Source organism: Narcine bancroftii, chromosome 6 (genome assembly GCF_036971445.1).
Source record: "Narcine bancroftii isolate sNarBan1 chromosome 6, sNarBan1.hap1, whole genome shotgun sequence".
Classification (NCBI taxonomy): Eukaryota; Metazoa; Chordata; class Chondrichthyes; order Torpediniformes; family Narcinidae; genus Narcine; species Narcine bancroftii.
Window position 1 is genome coordinate 43064196 of NC_091474.1, and position 13523 is coordinate 43077718.

At 50.6% G+C, this 13523-nt stretch overlaps 1 protein-coding gene across 1 annotated transcript in view; it reads left to right on the plus strand.

Annotated features, from left to right (window-relative positions):
- Nucleotides 1-494: 494 nt before the first annotated feature.
- The window catches only part of LOC138736022 (protein TMEPAI-like), a 91342-nt gene continuing 78313 nt past the window's right edge, over nucleotides 495-13523 (plus strand). Inside the window, exon 1 of the mRNA XM_069884822.1 lies at nucleotides 495-951. Within this exon, the coding sequence (XP_069740923.1) occupies nucleotides 849-951 (103 nt within the window). The 5' untranslated portion in view covers nucleotides 495-848. The remainder of the gene's footprint in view (nucleotides 952-13523) is intronic.

Sequence of the window (13523 nt, forward strand, 5' to 3'; positions counted from 1 at the left end):
GCTGGCCCACGTGTGCGCTTCCCAGGAGCTCCGCCCTTCTAGCCTATGACCCAATTCGAATGCGGGTGGCAAGACGAGCCCAGTTTCCATTGGTTGGAATTTACATCAATAAGGAACTGAACGTCCAGTTTCGGTCCCTGGTTTGTCCCAGTCCCCTAGCGTAAAAGCTTCAAAAACTCCGCCGTCCCGCCCCTTCCCTCCTCCGATTAGCCCGCTCTCCCTGGCGCTCCCAATGGCATCGCGCTGCGATCGAGGCTGTGCACTTTGTAATTGGGCGAGACACACGCCAATCAGCAGGGGGGAGGAGGCCGGGCGAAGAAGTTGGCCGGTCGCGCCCTGTCTAGCTGGTGACGTCATAGAGGCGAACTCGAACTTCTTGAGCTCCCGCCTCCCTTGACTTTCCCACCCTCCCCATTGGCCGGAGGGCGCAGGCCGTCCGGCCGCTGATTGGAGGAGCGCGCGGCCAGTTGAGTGGGAAGAGGCGGTGCCTGCTGCCTCCGGCGCGGTGGGAGGAGGAGCCGGTTGAGTGGCAGCCGCTGAGGTCTGGTCGCGGCGCGACTTGTCTGCGAGTGAGAAGCAGCGAGACACACAAAGTAGTACTTGGTGTTTCCGGAGGCAGGCTGGGCAGAGACGGAGTAACGGGGACGGGCTAGCCAGCGCTCCCTGACTATGCTTCCTCACCACTGAGACGCGCCGCGCTGACTTCCCTGTTCCAGGGGCCAGCCAGAAGGTCTCAGCAAGCAGACACCTCTCTCTCTCCCTCCCTCCTTCCTTCCCTGGGCCATCTGGCTGCCTTTATTCAATTCGGTCTTATTTCTCCCCCCACCCCTCTTCCCCTCTCATATTAAATGTACAACTTGATGGGTCTGAACAGCACCGCCGCAACGAATCAGCCCAATGTTTCCTGCACATGCAACTGCAAACGCTCTTTGTTCCAGAGTATGGAGATCAGTAAGTACTTCTCAACATTTTATTTATTTATATGCAGTTTTAATGTAATGTGGCATTGTTTGCAGAGCTTCCGTTTGTTGACACTTGCAACTAATATGAAGAGGCTCGTTTTAATGGGGGGGGGGGGTCTGTCTGTCTGGGCAGGCAGCATTGTTAGTGCAGACAGCGTCTCCCAAGCCATCGAGTGCCTGGAGTTTTCGCTCCTGTCAGAGTTTGCGCTTTATTTCTGCCCCCCCCCCTGTATTCCGCCCTTGGGTGGGGTTGGGGGGGGGGAGAGAAATTTTGTGTGTGACTCTTTCACTTTTATTTGGGGGGGAGAGGGGTGGATACTCTGCGAGAACTGGAAGCTGCTCACATTGTCTTTCTTAACCCCCCCCCCTCCACCAAGTTCGAGGACTTTAATGAAGGCAACTGATCGCCCTCTTCTTCCCCACCCCCTCCCCCCCACCACACTTTTTTGTAAAAAAAACCAGGCAGCTTTCAGACACTTTGTTTTCCTTTCAAAGGTGGGGGGGGGGGGGTGAGTTTTGCGAGACCCTGTGCAAAATCCTAGACAAGTTTGGTTCAGGGTTCTCTTCATCCCTGTTTCTTTTTTTGTTTCACTCCCCACCCCTCCTTTGGAGCAGCCGAGTTTCAATCAACCCAAGACGGGTTGGTCTTGTCAAGCTCAGCCTATCTTCTGATGACCTTGTCACGCAGTTGTATTTGAACCCACTCAGCATTCTTTGTGTCACATTTTAATAGAATTTCTTGCGATCCACACCAAGGAATTGAGGTGGGAGAAAACCACAGCCTTATAGTCTGTGCTAGTCAGGATTTGTTAAAAGGAATGAGTCATTCTTTTTTTAAAGTCTACTTCTCCCCCCCCCCCCCCCCCCCCCCTTAGGATGTTTTAATAATCCCTGGCTTTCTATAAAATGCAATTCATTATTGATCTGAATACAAATGATTCAAACTTTAAGTAAATGGCATGGTACTGTGATCAAACCTTAAGTTCAGGGGGGGGTTTATCTTTCGGAACAAGGACATTTCCCACAATATTAGGATTATTGGAAAGGTTAAGTCAAAAGGAGTGATTGCTTCAACCATATGTTTTAAGATTGGGGATGTTAACTACTGGGTGCGGCAGACATTTATATAAAAGCATTCTGTCTGTAACTTTTTGAAATGTTTGCTGCTTGGTCCATTTGGAATGGCTGTTGACTGATGCTATCTCTGCTCTCTCTCTCTCCTGTGTCCTTGTTGGATAGCAATTTCCTGGGTGCAGATCACCCAGTCAGCTGGAGATGGGTGCAGATCTTCAAATCCCAGTCACCAACGTGGTCAGTCTGTGTCAGTCAGCGGCTGCCCTGTGACTTTCAATGCAGTTTTGTGTTATCTGTGAGGCAAGAACCTGCTGCATACTGATGATGTAGGGTGGTCGGGTTTTCAGGGAGCAGCTCAAGAGTGGTCTGGCAAGAGTTTACATAAATAATTTCCTCAGCAGCTTCTCTCTGTGCTCGACATTACTTAACATTTGCTGTCAAAGTGTAGATCCTGATTCAACTGCATCATCCTCTGCCAAGATTTCTCAAATCAAGGTTCCACTGTCAGATTTCAGACATTCCTGTCAGGGTCGAAGATTACAATATCTTGTACATTCTCCCTCCACTTGAAATGTTATTCAGATACATTATTTTTCACCATGGACTTTTCATTCTTGTCAGTCATTATGGAATATTTAAATGTCAGCCTTGTATCTGCTTTTAATTTAGCTTCTCTTATTTATGATCAGTTGCCCTACGTTTGCTCTCAGGCTATACAAAATGGAAGATGCAGATAATCATAAAATTAATCATAGAATGATCAAGATTGAGTTTGTTCAGTGCTCCGCAGCCAGCCCAGGTTGCTAGAGTCTAGGCTAAACAGTGGGATTGAAACTGGGGTGCAGCACTGCTTTTGTGTGTCTCAGTCTAGCAGGTTTTGACTTCTTTCAAACTTGAGGTTTTGTAGGGAGGATCTGTTCAACAGTGTTTTGTTATTTAAATACAAGTATGTTGTTATTTCCTTCCACACTACTGGCTCTCTGCAGTCAAATACACTTCAGGTGCCAATATTCTCATTGACCTTGTGACAAAAAGTGCAGAGCTTGTGGAATGTGTTGGGTTAACACTAGGCCATTTCAGATAGTCCAAAGTTTGAGATGTAAAGGCAGAGAAACCGCCAAAATGCATAATCATCTGCCTTTCTGAATGTGCAGAGGCGGTCTCAGAGCCGCATATTCCGACCCCTCTCCGAGAGGGATAATCTCCGCAGTACAGCCCTCCACCAATCAATCTGAATGTACAGCCGCACTAAGCGGCTGTTTAGGTGCGGAATATGATGCCGTCAGCCCATAACCCATCTTCCCACTCACCCCTTTTCCCTCCAAGTCAGGGGTGGCGGGGAGCCCTTGGGGCAGCGGGAGCTGACACCGGCGGCCGCTTCGGCCTTCGGGGCCACTCTCTGCAGCTCCAAACACGGCATAGCAATGGCTGTATTCCCTACTCATGATCCCTTATGCAGCCGGAACTGTTCTGGGAACCGTTGAGTGGTTTCAGGTGTGTGGGGGATTATGGGTAGGGTAGACGGCCATTGGTGTGCCGCGTATTGATGACAGGTGGCGCTACAGCACCAGTTGCCCCACCTCCGTCAGATCTGGAGGGCGCTACGAGGTGCTTCTGGATATGAATGGGGCACTGGAGCAGCCTTTTACCCGAAAGGTAAGTTCCCATTTTTCTATCTGCTCCGTAGCTAGTCTGAAGGCAGAGGCCCAACGTGAAATGGCCTACTGTGTGCTAAGATAATGTGTACTAGGCTGATGAAAAGTCCATATTCCTGGGGCCAATAATAAATATGGGGCAGGAATTAATTTTCAGTGCAAATAAAGCCTCTTTTGAAGGTTTTTTTTTAAAACTGTAGTTATTTTGTTGTCCTTGATGAGAATATTTTATTGTAGCTCTGCTTCCAAGGCAGCTGCTTTTAGAAAGATCATTTGCAATTCATCAAAAGTGGGAAAATATTTTTTTAAAAATCAATGACTTTATTTGCTATTCAATCTAATTCAGAATTGAACAAGAAAGGGGGAAAAAACATACAATTTAACAGCTTAATCAAATTTTACACCATCTGAACTTGGGAAAATTATGTAGTATCCTGATCACCCTCTTGGCTTCTCTGCTGCCTCCTCTCTCACACGTCGTCCTGATGTGTGAGGACTGTTTGCTTTGGCAAGCATCCTCTCTTTCTCCAGAGCACCGATCCCACCATGTACCTGTTTGAATCCAACCTCTGATATAACTGCGCACCAAACAGCTCCTTCGATGTCCTAAGTAGCAATGTTTGCAAGGAGTGCCTGCAGCAGTGGAGGCGTCTGTCTAGTTCCAGTGCGGAGGCTTAAGCTGTGTAGCCTTGGAGATTGGCGGTTATCATTGGATTGTGCCATCCTTGCCAGGCAACGGGAGACTATTGTATTTCACGAGCAAATCCTGATCAGAACCTGAGCTTAACAAAAATAAAATCTGATTTCTAGTTATGATCCATTGGATCAAGAACAAGTTTGGGAATGGGAGCATGTTCCTTTTACTTGGCTCTTCAGTACCTCATTATCGAGTTCATTATCATTCTCACTGCACTTGTCCATCCAGATGAAACAGCATTTCTCCTGATCGCAACACACATATTAATATTTTTGCAATGATTTACTCAATTCCAGGTTATTGCTCATCAATCTCTCACCCTGTGTGAAGAAACTATTTCCCAGCTTGACTGACCTGATTCTCCTGTATCTCCTTCCTGATGGTTAACCTACTATATTGTGTGCTGGGTGGAAAGGGTTCTAATTCTTTGAGCCTTGTTTAAGCAACTCTCCCAGTGAGGCTTGTCATTAGAACACATCTTGGAGCTTTTGTTCATCCTCTGCATTAACTTCTAGTTGAATGCTTTGAGGCTACCTCACTACACGATGCGGAAGCCAGAAAGGACCTTCTCATATGTGGTCCTGTAAAATGACAGGATGGGGGGGCCCATAGCCTTGCTCTTCTTAATCTCCTTAGGAAGTGTAGGTGTAGTGTCCCAATATACAGCGACTGTGAGGTCGGGGCTGCGACCTTTCTTGCACCCATTCAATCGTTGACCCTTGGTGTTGATACAGAGTTGTTTGACAGGAATCTGTACATGACCTCTGTCACAGTGGTCTAGATAACAGGAAAGAGAAGGCCTTCAAACAGGGTTTGTTTCACCACATTTTGTCTGCGTCAGTAGCCTGGGGAAACAGAAATGCCACAAATTCCTGCTGCTTCCTTTCTTAAGAACTTTGACCTTTATTCCCAAGATGCATCACTGGTTCCCAGAGCTAATTTTGTCTTCATGGTGACAGTTGTTCTCGCCTTGTATCAGGGAATAGTGATAAGGATACACATGACTAACTACAGATTCTGGAATCAGGCGCCAAAAAACGATCAGCAGGGGGAATTTGGTGGGTCGAGCAGCATCAGAGGGAGAAAAAGAGTGGTTGATGTTTCAGGCCAGAACCCTTCGACGAGACAGTGTGCAGAGGGAAAATGGCTGGTATAATTAGGGCAGAATAGAACATGTCAGACAGGTTCGGTGTTTTATATTCCACTTAACTGTTACTTGGTGAAAGGTCGGTGCAGTTTTGATGCGTTTCTTGTAGCATCTGTCAAGTTTATTGTCATCTGATTGTACAAGTACCACCTGATGAAACAGTGTTCTCTGGTCCTCAGTGCAAAACAGGCAGACACACAACCAGACATAACACACATTTCCAGGAAAATTGTTCATAGATACAAATAAATATTGTTTTGAGTCTCGGATAATTAATGTGAGCAGTTCCTTTGATCGTTCAGCATTCTCATTGCCAGTGGGAAGAAGCTGTTCTTCAGCCTGGTGGTGCTGGCTCTGATCCTCTTGTGTCACTTCTCCGACCAGAGCAGCTGAAAGGTGCTGTGTACAGGGTGGACGGGAGGATTATTTTGTGCATCCTCTTCAGACAACAATCCTGGTAGATCACATCAATTGGGGTGGGAGGGGGGAGGTGGAAGGGAGACTCCAGTGATCCTCTCTGCCACTCTTAGGGTCTTGTGGATTGACCAATTCTCTGCAACAACTATACGACACTGGGATGTTCTCGGTAGAGCTCCTATAAAAAGGTGACAGACAGTCACCCTAGGAAGTACAGTCACTGTGCATATTGACAAGTAGGAGTTGTCTCTAGTTAAGTGAAGTCCAAGGAACTTGGACTTGGAGGGAGGGATAGGGAAGGAGGGAGGGATAGGGAGGGATAAGGAGGGAGGGATAGGGAGGGATAAGGAGGGAGGGATAGGGAGGGATAAGGAGGGAGGGATAGGGAAGGAGGGAGGGATAGGGAAGGAGGGAGGGATAGGGAAGGAGGGAGGGATAGGGAAGGAATAGGGAAGGAGGGAGGGATAGGGAAGGAGGGAGGGATAGGGAAGGAGGGAGGGATAGGGAAGGAGGGAGGGATAGGGAAGGAGGGAGGGATAGGGAAGGAGGGAGGGATAGGGAAGGAGGGAGGGATAGGGAAGGAGGGAGGGATAGGGAAGGAGGGAGGGATAGGGAAGGAGGGAGGGATAGGGAAGGAGGGAGGGATAGGGAAGGAGGGAGGGATAGGGAAGGAGGGAGGGATAGGGAAGGAGGGTGGGATAGGGAAGGAGGGTGGGATAGGGAAGGAGGGTGGGATAGGGAAGGAGGGTGGGATAGGGAAGGAGGGTGGGATAGGGAAGGAGGGTGGGATAGGGAAGGAGGGTGGGATAGGGAAGGAGGGTGGGATAGGGAAGGAGGGTGGGATAGGGAAGGAGGGTGGGATAGGGAAGGAGGGTGGGATAGGGAAGGAGGGTGGGATAGGGAAGGAGGGTGGGATAGGGAAGGAGGGTGGGATAGGGAAGGAGGGTGGGATAGGGAAGGAGGGTGGGATAGGGAAGGAGGGTGGGATAGGGAAGGAGGGTGGGATAGGGAAGGAGGGTGGGATAGGGAAGGAGGGTGGGATAGGGAAGGAGGGTGGGATAGGGAAGGAGGGTGGGATAGGGAAGGAGGGTGGGATAGGAAGGAGGGTGGGATAGGGAAGGAGGGTGGGATAGGGAAGGAGGGTGGGATAGGGAAGGAGGGTGATCATTCTTGGTCCTCCTGAAGTCCGTGATTATCTCCTTCATTTTGATAGGGAAGGAGGGTGATCATTCTTGGTCCTCCTGAAGGAGGTGATTATCTCCTTCATTTTGTCCACATTGAGACTTGAGTTGTTATTCTCACATCATTTAGAATGTAACATTCATGAAATTCTTTAACTTTGAGTCACCACTTTGTCCAGTGCCAGTGCCTCTCACAGAGATGAGGCCCCAACAAGGAATGAACTCACAACCCCTGGTTTACAAGCCCAGTGCTCTAACCACCGAGCTATCGGAGCCTCATCACTATTGCTGATGAGGCCTTCTACTGTGTGTGTATTGATGACACTGTTGGAGCCCAGATCTGATGATGCAGTCGTGGGTCAGTAGTGTGAGCAGGAGCGGGCTGAGCTCACAGCCCTGAGGTGCACCAGTGCTCAGCGTGACGGTGCTCAATGTTCTGCTACCGACCTGGTCAGACTGTGGTCTTTCCCTTAGGAAGTCCAGGATCCAATTACAGAGAGGGGTGTTGAGTCCCAATGAGGACAGCTTCTCCACCAGACTCTGGGAAATTATTCTGTTAAACACTGAGCTGAAATCGATGAAAATCAGCCTGGCGTATGAGGCATCATTTTCAGGTGGGCCAGGACAGAGTAAAGTGACAAGGCTATACAGGGTTGGCACCAGAATGAATGTTAGGGGGAGCTTAGTGTGTAAGAGAGGGGTGCAGGGGAGCTCATAAATTGACTCAATGGGGTGGAGGGGGGGATGGTGAGGATACTATTGGATGCTGGGACCTACCTGTCAACGAACTTTAGCATCATCACCCCCCTCCGACATACGAGACAAGAGCGCTGCTTTTATTGCGTCAAGCATCACCAGATGATACTGGCGCTTGATCCACACTAGTGACGCGGGCAGAGGCGGGTGGAGAGTTGCTAGTGTGGATCAAGCTGGACGCTAGTGATGCAGGAGGGGGTGGTCTGACAGCGATCAATGGCCGCGACCATATGGGGGGGGGTCACAGAACCTCTCTGGGGGGGCAATGCCCGCACATGCCCCTCTTGGCGCTGTCCTGAGGTTATAGGATTGTCTGTGGAATGGTTTCTTCTATAGGCGAATTGAAATGGGTCCAGCACATCTGGGAGGTGTGTGCTTTGATGCATTCCATCACCAGATGCTTGAAGCATTTCATAATGGTGGAGGTCAGTGCCACAGTGGGGGTAGTCATTGAGGCCTGTTATTGTCGCCTTTTGGGTACCGGGATGTTGGTGGCTGTCTTGAACCCTGCGGAAATGATGGACTGCTGGAGTGAGGTGTTGGAAGATATCCATGAAGATTTCTGTCAATTTGTCTGTGCAGTCCTTCAGTACCTGACCAGATCTGTTGTCTGGTCCCACCACCTTATATGGCGAGAGAACTGTATTACAATAATGAGGACGTTTGCCCATCAATTTGAAAGAGCTATCTGGTTAGTCCCAATTCTTTCTCCATTTAAATTTATTTCCCTTTCAAATAATCACCAAATGTCTTTATCAATGTTGTTGCTAAGTTTTCTACATCCTCTTTATATTTAGTAGCCCCCTCCTCTTTTGCATTTAAATTTATCTTCTGGTCACTAACACTTATGAGGTGGTTTCTGTAATAAAAGGTCTTTCATTAGATTTAGGGGGATAGGGAAGGAGGGAGGGATGGGGATAGGGAAGGGGGGATAGGGAAGGAGGGAGGGATGGGGATAGGGAAGGAGGGAGGGGGATAGGGAAGGAGGGAGGGGGATGGGGAAGGAGGGAGGGGGGATGGGGAAGGAGGGAGGGGGGATGGGGAAGGAGGGAGGGGGGATGGGGAAGGAGGGAGGGGGGATGGGGAAGGAGGGAGGGGGGATGGGGAAGGAGGGAGGGGGGATGGGGAAGGAGGGAGGGGGGATGGGGAAGGAGGGATGGGGAAGGAGGGAGGGGGGATGGGGAAGGAGGGAGGGGGAGGGGGAAGGAGGGAGGGGGAAGGAGGGAGGGGGGATGGGGAAGGAGGGAGGGGGGAGGGGAAGGAGGGAGGGGGAAGGAGGGAGGGGGGATGGGGAAGGAGGGAGGGGGGATGGGGAAGGAGGGAGGGGGGATGGGGAAGGAGGGAGGGGGGATGGGGAAGGAGGGAGGGGGGAGGGGAAGGAGGGAGGGGGGAGGGGGAAGGAGGGAGGGGGGAGGGGGAAGGAGGGAGGGGGGAGGGGGAAGGAGGGAGGGGGAAGGAGGGAGGGGGAAGGAGGGAGGGGGAGGGGGAAGGAGGGAGAGGGAGGGGGGAGGGGGAAGGAGGGAGGGGGAAGGAGGGAGGGGGGAGGGGGAAGGAGGGAGGGGGAAGGAGGGAGGGGGAGGGGGAAGGAGGGAGGGGGAAGGAGGGAGGGGGAAGGAGGGAGGGGGAAGGAGGGAGGGGGAAGGAGGGAGGGGGAAGGAGGGAGGGGGAAGGAGGGAGGGGGAAGGAGGGAGGGGGAAGGAGGGAGGGGGAAGGAGGGAGGGGGAAGGAGGGAGGGGGAAGGAGGGAGGGGGAAGGAGGGAGGGGGGAGGAGGGAGGGGGGAGGAGGGAGGGGGGAGGAGGGAGGGGGGAGGGGGGAGGAGGGAGGGGGGAGGAGGGAGGGGGGAGGAGGGAGGGGGGAGGAGGGAGGGGGGAGGAGGGAGGGGGGAGGGGGGAGGAGGGAGGGGGGAGGGGGAAGGAGGGAGGGGGGAGGGGGAAGGAGGGAGGGGGGAGGGGGAAGGAGGGAGGGGGGAGGGGGGAGGGGGAAGGAGAAAATTTGTGAGGTCTAAGGAAAAAGAAAAGGAGACAGCAAACGAGTCGCCTGCCTCACATCTCTGGTGAAGATCATGATCCTGGTGCGATAGTGCTTCATTTCCCCCATTTTTTAAAAAAACTTTATTCACAATTTTAATAAAAACAAAGGAAACATTTCAGTCTTTTTTAAAATTCTTAGCATTACATATGTTTTGTTACTGTACAGTTAAATCTGTACTATACATCCACTGGGAGCAAGGAGTGGAGATAAAGGGCTCCTGTGGAGTCCAATGGCCCAGTCAACTGCTGGCAGCCTCACACAGACTTTGAACAGCCCACTAAAGGAGCCGATAATAGTTTTATTTAAAATCCCACGACCGTGGGGTTTGCACCCAAGATGCGGCACCTCTGATCGACAGCAGCCAACGCAGGGGGGTGGTTTGCAGGCTCCAGGGAAGTGGAGGACTGACGCAGGGCACCAGAAAACAGGGAGATCATCCCTCCTTCTCTGAGAAGGAGAAGCAGAGGTGACAACCCACGAGACAGTGACCACGGCGGCAGGCCAATGAAGGGCTCTGAGGTGGGCTGCTGGCAACTGGAAGTGAGGAATCTACGGAGGCTGTGGACGGCTGAAGACTGCTATCGAGGGACTCGTGCTGGGCTGCGGACTGTTGGAGTCTGGCTGGAGGGATACTGGGTATTGGAACCAGGATGTGAAGGGCTGATCGAGTTGGAGGTTCGGATCCAGAGCTCGGGTTGCCAGTGGTTTGGACTGGACTCTTTGGCTGTGGAGACTGCGGGAGTGCTGGAGGCGAATCCATGGACACACGGTGACTGATGGGAACTCTCTTTTGCTTCTCTTTCTCTGACTGTTAGAGGTGCCTGAGGTAATTTCTGCTAATGGCGAATCTGTCTGCCTTACAGCAGGCAAAAGCAATTTCATGTAATATACACTGTTTTATTATGTGACAATAAATTGAATCTTGAATTGTAACATTAACTAATTATTACACTAAACACCATTGCTATTAAAGTGGCTCTTACTCCCTTCTGTTATTTTAGGGGCTTTTCCACCAGTCTCAAATTCTCAATGCCCAACAGCAGAAGGATCCTTAACTGTAGTCTCTCCCCACAAAGCTCCTGCATTGGCTGCGCCAAGCCTCAGCACGTACTCCTGCAGCCTGGAATGTGCCGGACGGCAGTATTCCCTCACTGACATCTCCTTGTGCTGGCAGACCAAAGAGTGTCTTTCACCGAGTTGATCTCCCAGCAGCACTGGATGTCTGTCTCTGCCTGTGTCCCCATAAAGCAGAGAGTCTTCTATCATGCTGCAGATGAACTCTGATCCTTGCATCCTTCTCCAAACACACTTAGTAAATCCATTGTCTGCAAAAGGTTGCATTGGGAGCAATATTCTAATTGTATGGGAAAGATCGGATAGGCAGGGTTCCTCTCACTGCCAGCTGGGTTGGGTCCTTGGATTCTAGCTGTGCAAATATTACACAAGTTGTTTATTGACCTTTGGGTACTTCAGATAGATCAAGCATAGTCCTGTGGTCATTGTAGCCCTCTGTTCAGGTTGAGCTGACAGTGAACAAGGACAGAAATCCTGCAAGCAACACCCTCTCACCACCCGTGGCTGTATCCTTTTAAGGAGGTCATGGTGGTGGTTCAAGGCCTGGGCAGCAGGAGAACTCACTGCTTTTCTTTGGATGATACCATGGGGTCTTCCCTATGGAACTGAACCAGCAATCAGTGCCTGTGTGTGGTGGAACAAGTGGATGTCCTGACAACTGAGCGTGACAACAGCTACGTTGCACTGATATTTTGGTTCCAGTTATGTGCTGAGACACGCTTTTGTTGTGCAAATGAAGGGGGTGCCTGCTACTTTGAAAATGCCTCATTGTTCAAATCCACAGCCAATGCCCAAAGTTTGTATAACTACAGTTTCAGCTAAAGTGTGCAGCATCTGTTGGTGTGGGGACTAACACATGGGGTATTGCACAGCTGTATTGGAGTAGATGTGTCTGCACTGTCTTATCTGCACGGGTTATAAATCTTCACTCCACAGCAGAGGATGCTGATGGTACAAATTTAGTGCTGAATTACTGGTTATTGTGCGCAGGGCTTGCCAGGGGCTCTGCTCGGTCCAGGTAGTCAGCTTGCTGCCTCATCAGGCTGCTGTGAGTGAACGTGGTTGCCCGCGGGGTAGTGGGAGAGTGAACGTACCGGCCCCGGACCTTAACCTGAGATCCCAGTGCTCTCAGCAGAGCCCGAGGTTTCTGAACAGTGGCCAGTTGTGCTGCAATGGGCAGCCAGCAGCGCGGCTCCGCGTTCTTTGACTTTTGTCTACCGTAAAGCAGACAGAGAGTCGGCTCTTTGTCCAGCGCCCCGGACCTACAGCACCTGGGTGTTCCCAGGGGTCTCCCCTCCAATTACTGACCAGTCCTGAGCCTGCTTAGCTTCCAAGATCAGACAATCTCAGACATATTCATGAATTCCACCTTGCTGCCAGTTCCTGAATGACCCTTCATGTATTTACTGGCCAGACACACCTTGAGCATCAACTAAACTCGAGTGCCTGTAATGCTGGTACCTTCTTTTAAGATCCCGGTTAAAATTAAGTACACAAAAATCTCTTTCCTTTTCCCTGTTCAAGGCACATGCAGGTACCATTAGACCAGTGCCCCATTAGACTCGTGCCCCTTGAGACGAGAAGCAAAGATAATCCCTATAAGAGACCTCTGGTGTCTGTGGATCCTGCCAGTTCCTCTGTAGCTGCACAGTCTCCTGTCCTATCCAACTCTGCCATTGAAGTTGCCATCCTAAATCTCAGCCCCCAAAATTGATTAGGACGCCTTCAGTGCTGGAGGCCTACTCGCCATCGGGATCCTCACCAATCCCAGTCCTGATACCTGGTTACCATGGGCCGTCTTCCTGAAGCCCATGGGGTGAGTGTGAGGCCTTTGAGGAATGTTGATTTACTGCAGGCTTTTCTGAGGTAGGTTAAGGAAAGCTCAAGTTTCAAAGTGGGGATCCTGTCAGCTATAAGGGGTGCCTTTGCATTGGTATTGTATAGGCAGTTGGCTGCTCCAGGCTCCCATATGCAGGACACTTGCTGATGTCACTCTCACAACTTCCTGTTGCCCAAGAAAAAAGCCTTCCATGTGCCTTTCACCTTTAATGGGTTCCTCCATCCCTCCTCCAGAGAAATCTGTCATGTTTTTGATTGTAACAATTACCCATTTCTTAGCAATACTTACCAGTGCTTGGAAGAGTGCAATACATTGTGATGTGACTTTTTAAGGGGAACTTCACAAGGTTAAAGCTGTGACAAAAGGTGTCACTGGTGTGGAAAGTCAATGTCTCACACCTGCGGTTCCTGATACATAGGGCCGCTGCACATGGGAGCTGCTGGGATTGTCATTGTGACCAACAGCACAGGAAAGGTTAAAAAGTAAAGATAAAATTATTGTCCTGTAATCCTGCATTTAGGATGTTACACATGAAATTCTTTAACTTCGTCAACCATAATGAAGATGGAGAATTGCCACTTTGTCCAGCGCCCCTCACAGAAATGAGTCACCAGCGAGGAATGAACTCGTGACCCCGGGTTTACAAGAGCAGTGCTCTAACCACTGAGTTATTGGAGCCTCACAGCCC